At 43.2% G+C, this 17,681-nt stretch overlaps 2 protein-coding genes and 1 pseudogene across 3 annotated transcripts; 2 read left to right on the top strand and 1 right to left on the bottom strand.

The window, feature by feature from the left end:
- Window positions 1-830: 830 nt before the first annotated feature.
- On the bottom strand, window positions 831-1,795 carry LOC144390857 (histone H1 pseudogene; annotated as a pseudogene). The gene has a single exon (XR_013454650.1). The product of XR_013454650.1 is annotated as a histone H1 pseudogene (transcript).
- Window positions 1,796-15,707: 13,912 nt separating this feature from the next.
- On the top strand, window positions 15,708-16,923 carry LOC144390856 (histone H2A-like). The gene has a single exon (XM_078097322.1). It carries the CDS (start codon window positions 15,732-15,734, stop codon window positions 16,212-16,214), a length of 483 nt encoding a protein of 160 aa, XP_077953448.1. The 5' UTR covers window positions 15,708-15,731; the 3' UTR covers window positions 16,215-16,923.
- Window positions 16,924-17,092: 169 nt separating this feature from the next.
- Window positions 17,093-17,529, top strand: LOC120812602 (histone H2B). The gene has a single exon (XM_040168731.2). It carries the CDS (start codon window positions 17,120-17,122, stop codon window positions 17,489-17,491), a length of 372 nt encoding a protein of 123 aa, XP_040024665.1. The 5' UTR covers window positions 17,093-17,119; the 3' UTR covers window positions 17,492-17,529.
- Window positions 17,530-17,681: the final 152 nt, after the last annotated feature.

Raw genomic sequence — 17,681 nt, 5'->3', positions numbered from 1 at the left:
TACCGTCTTCTAAATGAATGAATCTATGAAGTACCAACAACGTTCGTTTCAGTTCATCTAATTCAGGCTTTTCCTAATAAATCCTATACACGAAGACAGAGGGCGCGAGCTCACCGTTTTTAGCGGGCAGTTTGAAATCATTTTCCACCAATGAGCAGCGGAGACTCGCTTCTAGAGGCGCGGCTGAGCTCCAGGAGGAGTTCTCCACCAATCAGGGGCCGGAGGTCTCAATTAGCGTCACCGCTCCTCAGCCGCCCGACTGCCTCTGATGAATCCTTAAATCTGCTTTTACACATTTCTGCAATGTTGGTATTAAAAATGAATGGTAAGATTTCTGCATTACTGACTTAAACAGGAGCCTTCAGTGATATACTCCTTTATTGCTTTGCTAAAGAACAAGAGGCTCTATAATTCTGAAGCTCCTAATACTGGTTAACTTCATAAGATCATCTTCCTTTACTGTCTTCTATGTGAGTGCAAGTACATATTATGTAAACACATTCATGTAAAGTACGAGCAGCTCAGTGGTATGGTATCAATGGTACTTACATGTAAGATGATTTCCTCCACTGTTAAATAAAATACAATTGTCACTGCAGTTATAATGGTTACATAGATCTTTGAATCATAAAAACTTGGGATACTCATCCTCGCCACTCATCGATGCTTATGGTGAGATATATGCGGGCAATGAGGATTAATGGCAACAAATCTAAATTACAAGATTGATTCCTTGTTCCCGTTTTGTATTTCATGCATTTTCCACTGTCTTTAGCAGTGTCTAAGTTTCCCTCTGGTTGATAAATTTCTTTAGATGCTCACACTTGTTCAGTTGTTGGAATTTAATGAATTCAATTGATCAGTGAACAATTGATATTTTCTAGAACGCTAAAAATAAATCTACTGCTCTAATATACATTATTTTCATGCACATTTATCAGGTTCTGATGATTTCAGACTCAACTTTTCCCTTGAAAATGTTATTCAGCTACAATAGTGATTAATCATTAAAGATTAATCCCAGCTATATTTTCAACAGCTGAATAATGAAGGAAAAGCTCTTTGAGGAAGGAGTGGGTGGCTCTTAAAAGAGCCTTTTATAGAGGTGTTGGTTCTTCAGACTGAGGTCAGTTTACTTCTTCTTGGGTGCTGCTTTCTTTGCTTTGGGCTTAGCGACCTTCTTCACTGGAGTTTTCTTGGCTGCAGGGGCCTTTTTCACCACCTTCTTGGGGCTCTTGGCCACCTTCTTGGGGCTCTTTGCTACCTTCTTGGGGCTCTTTGCTACCTTCTTGGCCGCTGCGGGTTTCTTGGCCTTCTTCGGTGACTTCTTAGCGGCTACAACTTTCTTCACTGCCGCTGCTTTGGGCTTTTTGGCCGCTGCGGGCTTCTTCGCCGCGGGCTTCTTGGCTTTAGGAGCGGCTTTCTTTGCCGGTTTGTCGGCGGTGGTCTTGCTCATCTTGAAGGAGCCGGAGGCCCCGATCCCCTTGACCTGGACCAGAGTCCCCTTGGCCACCAGGCTCTTGATGGCGGTCTTGACGCGGGCCTTGTTCTTGTCCACATCGTATCCTCCGGCGGTCAGAGCCTTCTTGACGGCGGCAGCAGACACGCCGCTCCGCTCCTTGGATGCGGCCACAGTTTTCACGATGAGGTCAGAGACGCTGGGACCGACCTTCTTCGGCTTGGACACCTTCTTCTTGGCTGCTTTGGGCGCGGCGGCGGCTGGAGCTGGAGCTACTTCTGCCATTTCGTCCCGTTGTACGTTTGTATCGTCGAGGACTCGAGAGAGTGAGACTGATGAAGAGCTCAAAGCAGCGGACTGAACTTAAACGCACCATGAGAACCGTGGAGACTCAACCCAGCCCGGAGCTGCTCGTGCAGTCTGAAAGTCGAGTCACTTGTGTTTTCTCTCCACTGATTAAAGACTAAAAACTAAATGTGCATCAGGTGCTGGAGGCTGAAGGTGGAGGAGCCGATAGCGGACTAGTTTCTCTTCGTGTTCAGGTCACGTAGAGCTCTGATGATCGATGCGTTTTGTTTGAGGAGCCTCCAAACCTCACCTACTCAGCGCCGTGGACAGCAGTGATCAGCGGCTTTTCCCACTCATTTCTCTCTTCAAAGTATTTAAATAACATCATATCGCCATCAAAAGTCGTTTTCCATCTGATCCACATGCTTATTCAGGTTCTCAATGTGAAAACAACCATCGGATGTTGATCAGTTTGTAATAAACTGAAGTTATTCCGGGAGCAGCAAACACACTGATGACGGTGAAGGCTTATAGCTGCTCGGCGGACATGTCCTCTGCCGATAACACTTATTAGTTCAACTTGTAATCTTCAAACATGTTGCCTCTTTTGGAAAGCATAAATGTTGCAATGTTACTTATTTTACCTGTGATAGTTTTCAGCTGAATAAGGAAGTCTGCACTGAAATTTAGATTTTGATAACAATGTCCACATAATCCTTATTATTGTTATGAATGCTTATTCCGATCATCATTATTTTCAAGCATTCAACATAAATTATGTAAAAGATTCAGCCCAAGCCTTCATAGCTTATTTTACTCTTCTAACTTAGTTGCACATTTGCCAGCATTGTGTTGCTGGATATTACAGTCTGCTCAATGGTAGCTCCTCTTGCACAGTTCAAACTTACAATACAGGATTGCAAATGTCATTTTTGGTTAAAACACCAAATGAAAGTAGTCGTATACTTTAAGACCCAGATGAGGGCCTGGGGGCATAGACCAGACCTAGACGTACATGTTATAACACAGCAGCCTGGAAACCCGCACGGCCAAAAAGTCCAAGTAGCAGTCTATCATTTTCCCATATATTATAGATTTAAAGAAATATATTGTTTAAAGATCCCTTTTGAAGATGAGTACTGGTATAATCATGGACATGTAATTAGATTATATAACTTTTTGATCAATTTGCACTATACTATAACTATATTCTGCTTACAGCAGGAGATCGCAGGTGGGCTTTTTGCCGGAGACATGCAGGTGGTGTTGGATTGAATTCTGGTATCATACGTATCAGGTATCTTGATTTTTATGGCAGGTTATTTTTTGCCCATGGTGATTGAGTTTGACACCGCTCCCCGCTGTAGCCTACTAAACACTCACTCGCTCGCACATGAAGCATGGTCTTTCTCTGCGGGCATTCCTTAAGGCTTAAAGCTCTGTAGTTATACGTATAACCATCTGATCCTAGCCCAGAGTTACGCATAATCATCTAGCAAAACTATACCTAACTTGGACTGTTACAATAAAACCATCCATCTTCACACCGCTTATCCTGCACACAAGGTCACAGGGTCAAACACAAACATGTGTACCCAGATCTATTTGTATTAGCATCTTATGAGCATTCCTGCCTCATCCGTGCCATATGAGCGCGTTTTTTCTAAAGCTGGGGAAACTGTATCTACAAAAAGAAACCGACTCAACCCCAATACTGTGAAGAAAATTTTGTTTCTCAATAAAAATCAATAATAATGTCATGTCCCATCCCATGTGTCCATAAGCACCTCAATATCCTGTCATAAGAAACCTGTCCAAAAGCACAATCACCGCCCCACTGACCTTTCCTCTGCAAATCACTTCCCACATTCAAACAATTCACATAGGTCCCTATGACTGCCATGAACTGCACATGCAGTAGGAAGCACTTGCAGGTATTTTAAATTATATTACCTACATATAACTGGGCCAAAATATACTGGTAGGCTATTCGATACATATGCACTATAGGTTTTCAACAGCAGAGGTCATATAGTTTGCGATGCATTGAATGAATGAACCTTTTTACGATACAATTGGCTGGAAAGCTTCAGTGGTTCAGAAAGCTTCACTTTGCCATCACTACTGGTCGATACGTGGGATTAATTGAATGGGCAAGTACATTTCCCCCCCTAATCTGCATTCTGGCTTGTACTCATTTTAAGATATATATATAGACGCAAGATGTAAATTGTAGAAAACTTCTACGGGAGAGGGTGATCAGCAATAAAATTTCAGGATCAGAGATCCTAAAATACACTTAGGGAAACCAATCTAACAAAGGCAATGTCAGGCTTCAATATAGAATTGCCCCTTCACCGGGATGGGGCTCAATAAGTTATATACATTTGGTAATGCAGATTCTGAAATATTTCTGGAAAAGCAAAAGTATTACGTACAAAATGTTTCAGACATTTTGAAAACTTTCACTACCTTACTGGTAGAGAGAACATATGCAACAATATTGCCATTTTTCTGAGGAACTCCTTACAAGGACATCAGCTATTCAGAGAGAGTGCGTGGCCCTTAAAAGGACCGTTTGGTTTGTAACAGAAGTCGGTGTTTATCCTCCGAAGCCGTACAGGGTGCGTCCCTGTCTCTTCAGGGCATAGACCACATCCATGGCGGTCACCGTCTTCCTCTTGGCGTGCTCGGTGTAGGTGACGGCATCGCGGATCACGTTCTCCAGGAAGACCTTCAGCACACCGCGGGTCTCCTCGTAGATCAGACCGGAGATGCGCTTCACTCCGCCGCGGCGAGCCAGACGGCGGATGGCGGGCTTGGTGATGCCCTGGATGTTATCACGGAGGACTTTACGGTGACGCTTGGCGCCTCCTTTGCCGAGTCCTTTTCCTCCCTTTCCTCTTCCGCTCATATTGTCAGATAAGTTTGAAACAAGATGAGCACATAGGGTCAGTTCAAGATATTTAAACCCAGTCGGAGGACGTGATAGGAGACAGAGGCGGGGCTTGATCTTATTCACATAGCGCCCCCTGCTGAACTAGACCATTAATAATCAACCTTCGTCACCTCTGTCATTGTGCCTCAGATACCTAAACATTGTCCAAAGTACAGCAATATAAAAGACAATGATGTTTGGGCTTACAAAGCCAAATCACCAGATATTATGATGCAATCGGAGGGAGGATGAGACAACCATCTGATGGATATACTGTGTTACACAGGAGTGAAAACTCCAGTTAAACTGTGTCTACCTAGCTGCAAGGAAAACCAAAGCAGACAAAAAGCTTTTGCTGAAAAAAATGTTTTATTTTATAAAATGACTTCTTTGATCTTTGTAGAACTTCTTTGGAAAGTTGAAACCCCTGACAAGAAAAACCAGGAAAAACAAGAAAAACCCTGCAACTTACCAAAAAAAGCTTAATTTAACCGGTATGAGTATAACAAATAATAATCACTAGAGTATGACAGTGTGCATTTTTCACAATGAAAAAGGCAAACTCTTTTCTTGTTTATTGTTTTTTATTTTGACAGTATTATATTATGATTGTAAGAGGTAATAAAACCTCCCTCTATAAAAGTATTTTACTAATGGCAACCAGATGAAACAAGTATCTGTTTTTTTCAAATGTTCAGATGTTGCAGTTTTCTCATATTTAATAATGCATTCTATTGTTTAAACATACATTTTTCAGGAAATGTCCACCAGTAAATCATAATATTCATTTTGCAGCATTGTGCACCACAAGATGTTTCACTTTCAATTGCTTTTGCTGTCGGGGCTGCAAATATTTCAAATCCCTTCAAATATATTGTCTCTGTTATAAGTTAGACAACACTCAATGTGCAAGTATGGCCTGTATCACTGATGGCTATACACCATGTTCAGAGTTAACTGTCTAGACAAGATCGTTGCACATAAAGCATGAAACAACAGCAGCCCATAGAGTTGAGTTCTGTGCGCAGTAATTTTGTTCATAGCGGAGGGTTAACAGTGATTTCGATCCATGCTGTGATAAGCAGCGACATGAAGGTATGACTCGTTCTTTATTTTCAGGTTTACAAGAAAACACGTGGAGGATGAAGACTAGTGGTTGGTTTGGCAAATGTTTGTTTTGGTACCAACTTCTTCTTAAAGAAGCAGCCCCACTCAGGTCGCCTCCATTCTCTGCCCGGTGTTTCGTCACTTATCGGCCCGAGCAGCTACTGAGCTTCGGCTTTCACGTTATTATGTTATTGAACCAAATGTACTGAAATATAAAAATAAATATAATGACATCATTTGGGGTGAGTTACGTATAACGCTGGTGCTAGTGTCGTGTAGGGCTCCTAACTTGGCCCCTAAGTCCAGATCTCCGGGGAGCACAATCACCAGACTGAAGGATTTGGAAGAATACTTTTATTATAACAATATTTTATAAAAGGGAGCATTGACTTCAAGGCAGGAGACATAGCATTGGTTTAGCCCGCACCCTCCAACCTATATAACCATGACGGTAGCAAGGCTACTAAAACCACTTCACTAACACAGCGACCCAAAGTGTACAATTCACGTCAACCCTATAGCGACTTAAATAACACTGCATAGGCCTAATACTGCGCACATCTCGTTAGGACAAGACGAACAGGCACAGGACAAAGGGAGATGCAGAAATTATATACACACAGAGAGGAACGAAAGGAAGGTTAATTTTCAAAATATAACAAGAAAAAAACGTGTTTTTTGACATAATCCTGGGGTACATCATTGGGGTAAATTCAATTCACATTTGCTGTGACGGCCCCAGGGCCACTGCCAGGGTATTTGTGGGTGTGACTCTGTCTGTGTGTGTGTTTACCCCTTTTCCACCAAGGCAGAACTGGTGCTAGTTCGGAGACAGAGCCTAGTTTCAAATCGGTTCTTTGGTTTTCCACCACCAAAGTACCAGCTCTGAACCAGTAAAAGTGGTTCTTAAGTAGCACCATATCGTTGCTGGTCTGGAAGTAAGAACCGCTTACGTCAGCGGCTGGGGGCGGGGTTACCGTGACCAACAAGACGAGAGAAACTTTGTGATCTGCCATTTTTCGACAGCAGCTAATCAAGCTAACAACAACACAATGGACGCTACTAGGCAAAAACGCGAGCCGCGCGAACATGTTTGATCCGCCGTGTTTGGATGTCGATTTAGCTCCGCAAAGCCATGAACATCAATAGCAAAGCAACGTCCGCCATTGATGATGTGTTTGTGTTTGGCGCCGCCGAGCTGACGTTGCTGGGAAAGATGAGACGTAACTGTGACGTAGGACTTGGCTCTGCGCTGGCTCTTTAGCCTGTGGAAAAGCAAACCGGTTCTTTGGAGGCTCCGAACCGGCTCTAGCTCTGGCTCCGAACAAGCACCTTCTTCTTCTTCTTCTTCTTCTTTTGCTTTTTATGGCGGTTGGCAAACAACTTTCGGGTGCATTACTGCCACCCACTAATCTGGAGTGTGGACTTAAGGAAATTAAACCTCTACTAGAACTAAACCAAATCAAAACAAATCAAAACAAAACAAAACAAAAAAAAATCTCAAATTCTATTCATTAGTCTTGTATTCTCTAAATATGCCAACAGCAGTTCCCAACACTTGCCCCTAATGCCCTTCTTCAGTATTTCACTTATATTTGCCTCTCCCAGCTCTCTTAGCCCCTTTCTCAGGACTTCTCTCTCTGCCTCGTACCTCTGACATGCCATCAAAACATGGTCCACAGTTTCCTCTTCTTGACAGTATTCGCACCTTCCATTTCGATGTTTCCCAACCGTATAGAGGGAACTGTTAAGACCAGTATGGCCGTTTCTTAGCCTTGTCATTACCCTCTCCTCTTTTCTATTTCGTCCACCAGCTCCCACACTCCCAACCAATGGTTTATTTTTAAACAGATATCTTCCTTTGCTCCCTTTATTCCATTCATTCTGCCATATCGTTTTGATTTGTCCCTTAATTACCCCTTTAGCTTCTGCCTTACTCATCTTTATATCGACTATATTTCTCCCACACTTCAGTGCCCTTTTTGTTGCTTTATCCGCCTCCTCATTTACCTCGACTCCAACATGGGCAGGGACCCACACAAACCTAACTGCCATCCGCATTTGATGGGTTCTGAATAGGGATTGTAGGATTTCGAACGTTAAATCTTCTCTGCTTTTGGAGTGGAAAAACTTCAGACTCGTTAGCACTGCACATGAGTCTGATGCTATTACCACTCTCTCTGGCCTGACGTCCTCTACCCACTGTAGTGCAAAAACTATGGCCATCATCTCGCATGTAAACACTGATAGGTCATTACTGAGTCTTTTCCCACACTCATACTGGAATTCTGGTATTACTGCTGCAGCTGCTGTTCTACCAGTTTCAGGGTCCTTTGCTCCGTCTGTATATATTTGTATATAGCTATGGTAATTCCTCCTGATATAAGACTTGCAGATCTTACATTTACCCCCACCCTCATGTCTCATCAGTTCAAGTAGTCCCAGGTCCACTTCAGGCTGTGGCAGTAACCAAGGAGGAACAGCTGGCTGCACCACTGCTGGAGAGTAACTCCTATTTAGTATACCTAGTTCCCTAGCCTTCTCCCTAGCAACCCGAACAAGCACCTGGTTCTTGTTCGTGGAAAAGGGGTACCTGGTGGAGTGGAGCTGAGGCCATCAGGCAGATCAGACGCAGCTGGCCACTGTCTCTTGAGTGCATTAAAACCTGCCCCTTTCTGAGGGTTTGGGCGCGACTGCTGGCTTTCTCCTGTTCCCCAGCACAATGCCGGTTTCCGTTCCTGCGTTTCGGTTGTTTAATCGGTTACTTTGGAGAATAAACATTGTTGGCTGGTAATCCCTGTAGCGTGGTTTCGTCTATTTGTTGTGGCCTTTGAGCCAGATCATAACAAATTGGGGGCTCGTCCAACTTGGAAATTGTACTATTAACAGAGGTTAAGTGATGTGTTTTTTGTGGAAACCTATGGAAGGGAATTGACCAGGCTGTGGGATGATTTGGAATCGTTGGTGCAAGTTTGTTTCTGTCAAGTAAAGGGACAAGGAAGGTAAGTGTTGACCTTTTTGGTTGCGCAAATGTATATATTGAGCCAATTCCCCTGTAGGTATAGCACGTTTTCCTCTTTAGGATGTGTGTGCACAGGAATGTAGTGCGGGCTGAAAGTGGTTGGAGCGGTTGTCTCGGGAGCACGTCCATGGTTGTGGCAAAGTTGCCAGCTTGCTGGTCGCTTAACCAAACTACTGGGTTTTGGTGCGTAAATACCCACCGCAAATAACTCCTGAAGACTAGGGTTGAGTTAGGTAGATCGGGTTAGGCAGTTTAGAGGGGATGCTCAATTTGAGATTATTTTGTGGTCTGTTGCGCACTATTTAGGTCAATACTGTACATTATTTTGTTTACCGGGGACTGATTGCTGTTGCGTATTGGTCAGGTGATGTTCATCATCATGGCAGGAGTAGATGAGTTCATTGCTATTCCTTCGGAGGAATTTTTGGATCAGTGTACTAGGGATCAGTTGTTAAAGATAGCTGATCATTATAAAATCAGTGTAGGCGACAGAGGGTAAAAGGAAAATGTTAGATCTACTATAAGGGCACATTTGTATGATATGGGTGTTTTAACACCTGTACAAAAATCACATAGTCCTACAAATTTGGCTTTGGATGGGTTTTCGCAGGATATGGCTCATAGTGTAGCTTTAAACTTTGAACAGCAAAAAGAAATGTTGATATTGCGGATGAAGTTGGAGAAGGAGAAAGAGTTAGAGTTGGAACAGATGAGGCAGCAAGCAGAAGTTGATAAAGTGTTTGCAGTAAAAAAAATGAGGCAACAAACAGAAATGGCAAAGCTAGATTTGGAAAATGAGAGACTGAGGTTAGTTAAAGAAGGTAAATTTTATGACTTTTCCAGGAATGAAGAGGTCGCTCGAAGTAGCGATAATTCACGTGACATTTTGAATAATTTGCGCTTGGTGCCTAAATTTAGTGAGAAAGATGTTGATGTATTCTTCGCGTTGTTTGAGTGGATTGCAGACACGAGGGGCTGGGTTGATTCAGACCGTATCGTTTTGCTACAATGTGTGTTAACTGGGCGTGCCCAGGAGTTTTTTTCCTTGTCTCTGGAAGACAGCGGTGATTATGGCAAGGTTAAAATGGCTGTACTGAAAACGTATGAGTTAGTCCTTGAAGCATACCGTCAGCGTTTTAGGAGTTGGAAAAAGTGAGATAAATCATATCTTGAATTTGGGGATTCACTTTAGTCGATGGTGCTCGGCCTCAGAAGTGAAGGATTTTGATGACTTGTATAACTTGATGGTGCTTGAACAGTTTGAGAATTCAATCCCAGAACGAATTGCCATGTACATAAGTGAACGGAAGGTGAAGACAACAGGGGAGGCTGCTGCCCTTGCGGATGATTATTTCTTGACCCACAAAGCTAGCGGTGTCGATGTCCGCACGCATGCTTTGTCTGGGGGGAAATGTTGCACCTGCAGAAGGGATGTTTTTTTCTAGGGCGTTAGGTGGGGGTTTTCCTCGAGAACAGAGTTGATCATGGAGTCCGTGACTCTGAGTGTCATTTTTGTCCTAAATACGGTCACTGGAAGAGACTGCGTGGCGTTTAAGTTAAGGAATAGGCAAGATGTAACTCATGTAAAGCCGGTTGCTCTAGCGGCACCAATTTCCAATGTGCTTTCAGACCAATCGAGGGTCGAGTCACCAGTTGTGATGTCAAAGCCTGACTTAAGCGCATACTTGCCGTTTATTTCAAAAGGACGTGTGTCTTCGGTGAATGAAAAGCAGTTTCCTGAAGTGTTCACGGCCTGCGCTGTGACGCGCGCCATGAAGTGGGCCACTGAAATTTCATGATTTGGTTTTGCGTGTTGCTCATGATGAGTCGGGTCACATGGGGGTTGGTAAAACGAATGATCGGGTCCTTAGACATTTTTTTTTGGTCGCGGTTTAAGAAAAGTGTTGCAAGCCACATCAAAACGTGCCACACTTGTCAATTAACTGGTAAGCCAAACCAGAAAGTGAAAGCTGCTCACCTGTATCCAATTCCTGTTGTAAACCAGCCATTTGAGCACCTGATTATTGACTGTGTAGGCCCTCTTCCTCGTTCAAGGTTGGGTGCGATGTATTTGTTAACTTATGTGCAGTAGCACCAGATACCCAGCCGCTGGACGCTATAGCTCCTCTGGAAAGAAAAATAGCAACAAGAAGGAAGTTTGCTCCTTGGTATAACCCTCAAACCCGGAACCTAAAGCAAACTGTGCGAAAACTTGAACGATTATGCCGTTCCACCAAATCGGAAGGATCTAAGCTAGTTTGGTAAGACAGCCATAAAACATATAAGAAGGCTCTCTGTACACAAGAGCATCGTATGACTCATGATTAATAGAGAACAATAAAAACAACTCCAGGTTTCTCTTCAGCACTGTAGCCTGACTGACAGTCACAGGTCTGTTGAGCCGTGTATTCCTTAGGACCTCAGTAGTAACGACTTCATGAATGTCTTCAATGATAAGATTCTGACTCTAAAAGAGAAAATTGATGGTCTCCTGCCTTCAGCCAGTGCCAAACCTGTCCTCAGATGTAGGAACCTTGGATGCAGCAGTGGGCCCTGATGCCTGTTTGGATGCTTTCTCTTCCATCAACCTTGATCAACTGACTTCTTTAATTTCGAAGTCTAAATTTTCTACTAGTCTCTTGGATCCGATTTCCGTCTGCTGAAGGAAGTCTTCACTCGATATAATGAATCTGTCTTTGTTGTCAGGACATGTACCACAGTCCTTCAAGGTAGCTTTAATTAAACCTCTTTTTAAGAAACCTACTCTTGCTCCAGGGGTGTTGGCCAACTACAGACCTATCTCTAATCTTCCTTTCCTCTCTAAGATCCTTGAGAAATTCGTTGCATATCAATTATGTGACTAACACAATTATGTGTTCTACAAAACAATGATTTGTTCGAGGATTTCCAGTCAGGATTTAAAGTGCATCATGGCACAGAAACAGCACTGGTGATAATTACGAATGATCTTCTACTTGCATCGGACCAAGGACTCATCTCTTTTCTTGTCTTGCTGGACCTCAGTGCCGCATTTGACACCATATACCATTGTATCATGTTGCAGAGACTAGAACATTTGATTGGCACTCAGCTGGTTTAAATCCTATTTATCGGAACGATGCCAGTTTGTGCTTGTAAACGGCAGGGGTGGAAGTAACAAATACAAATACTTGCAGTTCTGTTTTAGAATAAAGGGTTGGAAATTAAAGCTTTTTCATGCTGTTTTTATTATCCAATTAATCGATTAATCAAAGAAAAAATCAACCAATTAATCGATTGTCAAAATAATTGTTAGTTGCAGCCCTACTGTTGAGTATGTCCACAATTTAAAATAATATTCGAACTGTCAGATTTCTTTTTTTCAATGCAAATCCTTATTGCCTGTGTAGGATATTAGAAACAAATTGACGATCCGGTTCATAAAATTAATAAAAATGCATATAGTGTACGCCAGAATACAGCCGTGATTCTGAAACTGTGTAATCAATAAAGTAATGACAATATTGTAAAACCATTGTACTTCTGCAACTGTAATAGAATAATACCAATGTACAGTTATGATTGTATTTGATGTAATGTAATCAACTGGAATGCTTGCATGTAATACTTGAACAACAACTGATATTGACTAAGGATCATTCGAAATCCGAGTTACATTGAACTCACCAGAAGACCACTCCCAGATGTGTGGACACTAACTTTCACACCTTAAAGCATTGTTATAAATACCTGTAGGAACCATTGTTCTCGAGTTCACTGGTGGAGGCTACAGACGGGGACTAGGGATGGTCAAAAGGACTGACCTGGGGCCTGTTGGTGGCTGAGACCAACGGCTCCTCAGCTGAGATGTTCTTTTTACCGCAACGCCATCTCCTTTATTAAATACATTTGATTTTAACCTTTTGATTAGCAATGACCTCTGTCCGTCCAGCGTTTCTTCATTTTTGAACACAACAGCTGTCAGATCGTGCCCGCGCCAACTATTCTAAGACGTAATATAAGCAAAGGACAAGTCGCTGGTGCAGCAGGCAAATGTTTCTGGAGGTTAAATACACAGCGGTGTAAAGAGTGGACTGAGAATTTGAGAAAGAAATGTAGAAGAACGTTAAAAGAAAGAATGATGGCCAAAGCTATGATTACGGCCGGGTGTTTAAAAAAGACATAAAGGACATTAACTTTCTTCTCCGTCGTTACTATGGTCGATCTCCCATAGTCCATCCACTATCCCACAGGTCAAAACCCCCTAGCGGCCTGGCAAACTTTCGTTGTGTTTTGAGTGAACTTGCAGCGTCTCTCTCTTGCATGTCTTTAGAAGTTTGCGTCGCGTGTGCTCCGGTCATTTTAGTGATTGCCGCATTTTTCTCTTGCAGCGTTTTACTGATGCATTTGTTTTGCCGTTTGCAACGCGTTTGCACGTATACCGTAAAATTGCCTGTAATTCTTCTATCGTTCGTCTAAGAAATGTGCTTAGAATTTGAATTTTATACATCTAATGTCTGCTATTGACGATGTAATAAAACATTCATCGGTTAAAAAGTAATTTGTAGTAGTTTTTGAGAAGAGCACTTTGTACTTTTACTTAAGTATTTTTTAACACTAGTACTTACTTTAATTGAGTAAAATTCAAGCAATGTAACAGTACTTGTACTTGAGTCCCACAAGGTTCTGTACTTGGACCGATTTTTTTACCCTCTATATGATTCCTTTGGGCCATCTTATCAGGAAACACCGCATAAACTTCCATTGTTATGCAGACGATACTCAACTGTATTTATCGACCAAACCAGAAGAGACCGACCAGCTTGTCTTGGAGACATTAGAACTTGGATGACCGGCAACTTCCTGATGCTAAACTCAGAAAAAACAGAAGTTATCTTGATAGGCCCAGAGCCCCTTCGAAGTCAGCTGTCACGTGATACACTTTTTATGGATGGAATTGCTCTGGTATCAAGCATCACTGTCAAGAATCTTGGAGTTCTCTTAAACCAGGTTATGTCCTTCAAATCTCATATTAAAAAAGACTTCAAGGACTGCCTTTTTTCATCTACTTAATATATCGAAAATCAGGAACTTTCTGTTTAGAAGTGATGCAGATAAATTAGTTCATGCGTTTGTTACTTTTAGACTGGATTACTGTAATTCTTTGTTATCAGGCTGCTATTGTAAATCTCTTAAGCATCTCCAGTTGATTCAGAATGCTGCAGCATGTGTATTAACAAGAACTAAGAAAAGGGATCATATTACTCCAGTATTAACTTCGCTGCAGTGGCTCCCTGTTAAATCAAGAATAGAATTTAAGGTACATCTCCTCACCTACAAGGCACTTGCTCGTGAGGCACCGTCTTATCTTAAAGAGCTTGTAACACTGTATTGCCCTACAAGGCAACTGCGCTCCATAGATGCTGGGTTACTTGTTGTTCCTATGGTTTTAAAAAGTAGGCTGGGGGCCAGAGCCTTCAGTTATCAAGCTCCTCTTTTGTGGAACCAGCTTCCACTTTCAGTCCGGGGGGAAGATTCGGTCAGCTCTGTTAAGATAAAGCTTAAAACTTTCCTGTTTGATTCTGCCTATAGTTAGGGCTGGCTCAGGTTAGCCCAGACCAGCCCTTAGTTAAGCTGCTATAGGCTTAACCTGCCGGGGGACTTCTTAGTACACACCAAGCTCCTCTCTCACGCTTTCTTTCTACAATAATCCACGTTTTATTAATGTACATGACTTATTCAGCTTCTTTCCGGGAGTTTTTTGTGCTTTCTACCCTAGCAGGTCTCCATAGATCATAGTTCCTTCTGGACCCTGGTCCTGACACCTGCTGCTGCCATCATCATCATTATTTTAAATATTAAATCATATTACTGTCATCATAAACCAACATTACCCTCTCCTAAAGACTTTGTGCTTTCCCTCCCCCAGGTTTCTGTGGATGGTGGTTCTATCTCATGGTGGTGGTCGTCCCTGCAGTGGTCCTGCCGTGGGCCTGGCTTGCTACTCGCAATTATTTGAATCATTTCTGTCATAGGAATTAAATGTATTATACATCTTTTACATTTTTTATTCTGTACACATGACATCCATTGTAATCTGTCCATCCCGGGAGTGGGATCCGCCCTCTGACTTTCTCCCTAAGGTTTCTTCCCTTTTTTCCCCATGGAAGGGTTTTTTCCATTTTTGGGGGAGTTTTTCCTTTGCCGATGTGTGGGTTTCGGGACAGAGGATGTTGCATGTGTACAGACTGTAAAGCCTTCTGACCGATACAAGAGTACAACAAATAGTTTAGATATCAAACACAGCCAGCCAGTCCACATATCCGCAGACATTGAATAGTGAGGATTCTCACTACAGTGCTATAAGGGTGATGTACACCGACACACTTCGACGCCTTCACTAAAAAATGGGATGTATAACTTACATGCCCCTTTTTAGTGAATGATTCAATACAGAACTACATTACCTCAAAATGGTTGATCAGGGTACAAAATGAGAGAAAAAAATTTTCCACGCACGGCCATCCCATACTGACACAAATGTGGCCATTCACTTTCTGGAGAAGTAAATACACTAAATGAATCTCTCTCAGACACAATTTATGTGAGAGCCAGAAAATAGGATTTATTAGGAAAAGCCTGAATTAGATGAACTGAAACGAACGTTGTTGGTACTTCATAGATTCATTCATTTAGAAGACGGTAACTGCTGGGAACAAAAGCTCAGCCGCGCCTCTAGAAGCGAGTCTCCGCTGCTCATTGGTGGAAAATGATTTCAAACTGTCCGCCATATATCAGCGGTCCCGCCCTCTGCTCTCGCGCCTGGAGCCTCTTCTCTGGTTGGTGCGCGCGTCAGGAACCGTCCCGCCCGCTCCGCGGACATATAAAGGAGGGTTGGACGCGTTCGCCGACATTTCCTTCCCTGAAACAGTCTAACAATGAGCGGCAGAGGTAAAACCGGTGGAAAGGCCCGAGCGAAGGCAAAGACCCGCTCCTCTCGTGCTGGACTCCAGTTCCCAGTCGGTCGCGTCCACAGACATCTGCGCAAAGGGAACTATGCGCAGCGCGTCGGCGCAGGAGCCCCCGTCTACCTGGCGGCAGTGCTGGAGTACCTGACCGCTGAGATCCTGGAGCTGGCTGGAAACGCCGCCCGCGACAACAAGAAGACCCGCATCATCCCCCGTCACCTGCAACTGGCTGTCCGCAACGACGAGGAGCTCAACAAGCTGCTGGGCGGAGTGACCATCGCTCAGGGCGGCGTGCTGCCCAACATCCAGGCGGTGCTGCTGCCCAAGAAGACCCGAGAAGCCCGCCAAGAAGTAAAGCCGGAGACCTCCATCCACCACAAAAGCTCTTTTAAGAGCCACCCACTCACACGAAAAGAGCTGCGATACACATGTCTCCGGTATTGGGCCCAATAATAGAAACTCTGTTCTTGTGCTTTGCTTTTATTCTTTAAGTGTGTGTATAAAAGACTTGAATGGTGATTAACCAATTTGGGATCAACTGACAAGATAACTGTTCCATCAGGATTTGGTTAAAGACTAAATCATTGATGGATGTAGCTGCTGCTGTCTTTTTAACCCTGGCTCAATGCCTACAATCCATCTTTCCGTTGTAATCAATGTAAAAGTACAGTGGATGTTTGTCAAATCGGTCCAACTGATTCCAGTCTATTAGCCAAATTAACCTGATGGTTGATTTCGGGCCACCTTGATTCCTCACAAACAATCCGAGCTCAAACGTTAATTTGAACGACTAGATGTCAGTCATCAGGATAATTGTGCTCCTCCTACTTCTAAATTCACATCACAAAGTGAAGAAGAAGCCATAAAAATACAATCTGTACGTGTTTCACTTCCATGGCTCAGTGTGCCGAATGCCTACAAGTCCTGTTAAGGTGCCTTATAATATGTATGACTAATAGACATGTATTTGTCTATTCTGGATGAAAAAAAGGTGTGTGTCATGTCTTGACATGTATGTAAATATCAACAGGGTGCCCTGTGATTGTGAATGGTTTGTGTGACGGTCATTAGATGATTTCAGTGCACACAATGATTCTTACAACATGATTTTCAACATGCAACTCTGTTGTGAAACGACAAATAAAAAACAATCTTGTGTTAAGTCAAGTGCACTAAAGCCATTCAATCTCAATAGAGAAATCCACCTAGATGCGATGTGTGTGACGCATGCGCAGTATCACGCAGAAGGTAACCAATCAATCTCGAGCAACCGCACAGAAATATTTGCATCTCGTTCATATATCGACGCCGTCCTGTTGGGATATCGACATTGTCAATCTACGAAAGGGACTTGAATCATGCCTGAGGTTGTGAAAGCGCCCAAGAAGGGCTCCAAGAAAGCCGTGTCCAAGGCCGTTACCAAGGGCGGCAAGAAAAGGAGAAAGTCCAGGAAGGAGAGCTACGCCATCTACGTGTACAAGGTGATGAAGCAGGTGCACCCCGACACCGGCATCTCCTCCAAGGCCATGGGCATCATGAACTCGTTCGTGAGCGACATCTTTGAGCGCATCGCCGGTGAGGCCTCTCGCCTGGCTCACTACAACAAGCGCTCCACCATCACCTCCAGGGAGATCCAGACCGCTGTGCGCCTGCTGCTGCCCGGCGAGCTGGCCAAGCACGCCGTGTCTGAGGGAACCAAGGCCGTGACCAAGTACACCAGCTCCAAGTAAACCTGATCTAGACCACCAACACAAAGGCTCTTTTAAGAGCCACTCACTTCTTCTAAAGATGATCTCCTTATGCTTGTATTTCAAATCTCTTTCCTCATGTGTTCATTTTTAAAAGGGAACATTATTTCCTTAAATTATTCATAATGGTCATAATTCCATGTGTTATAAATGTTAAATTGAAATCTGCAAA

This window comes from Gasterosteus aculeatus, chromosome Y (assembly GCF_964276395.1).
Source record: "Gasterosteus aculeatus chromosome Y, fGasAcu3.hap1.1, whole genome shotgun sequence".
Lineage (NCBI taxonomy): Eukaryota > Metazoa > Chordata > Actinopteri > Perciformes > Gasterosteidae > Gasterosteus > Gasterosteus aculeatus.
Note: the sequence above shows the minus strand (reverse complement) of the source record. Positions and strands in the feature narration are given on the sequence as shown.

What these genes read in the sequence shown, in the direction of transcription:
- LOC120812602 (XM_040168731.2), top strand. Translation starts at nt 17,120, where the DNA reads ATGCCTGAGGTTGTGAAAGCGCCCAAGAAGGGCTCCAAGAAAGCCGTG.
- LOC144390856 (XM_078097322.1), top strand. Translation starts at nt 15,732, where the DNA reads ATGAGCGGCAGAGGTAAAACCGGTGGAAAGGCCCGAGCGAAGGCAAAG.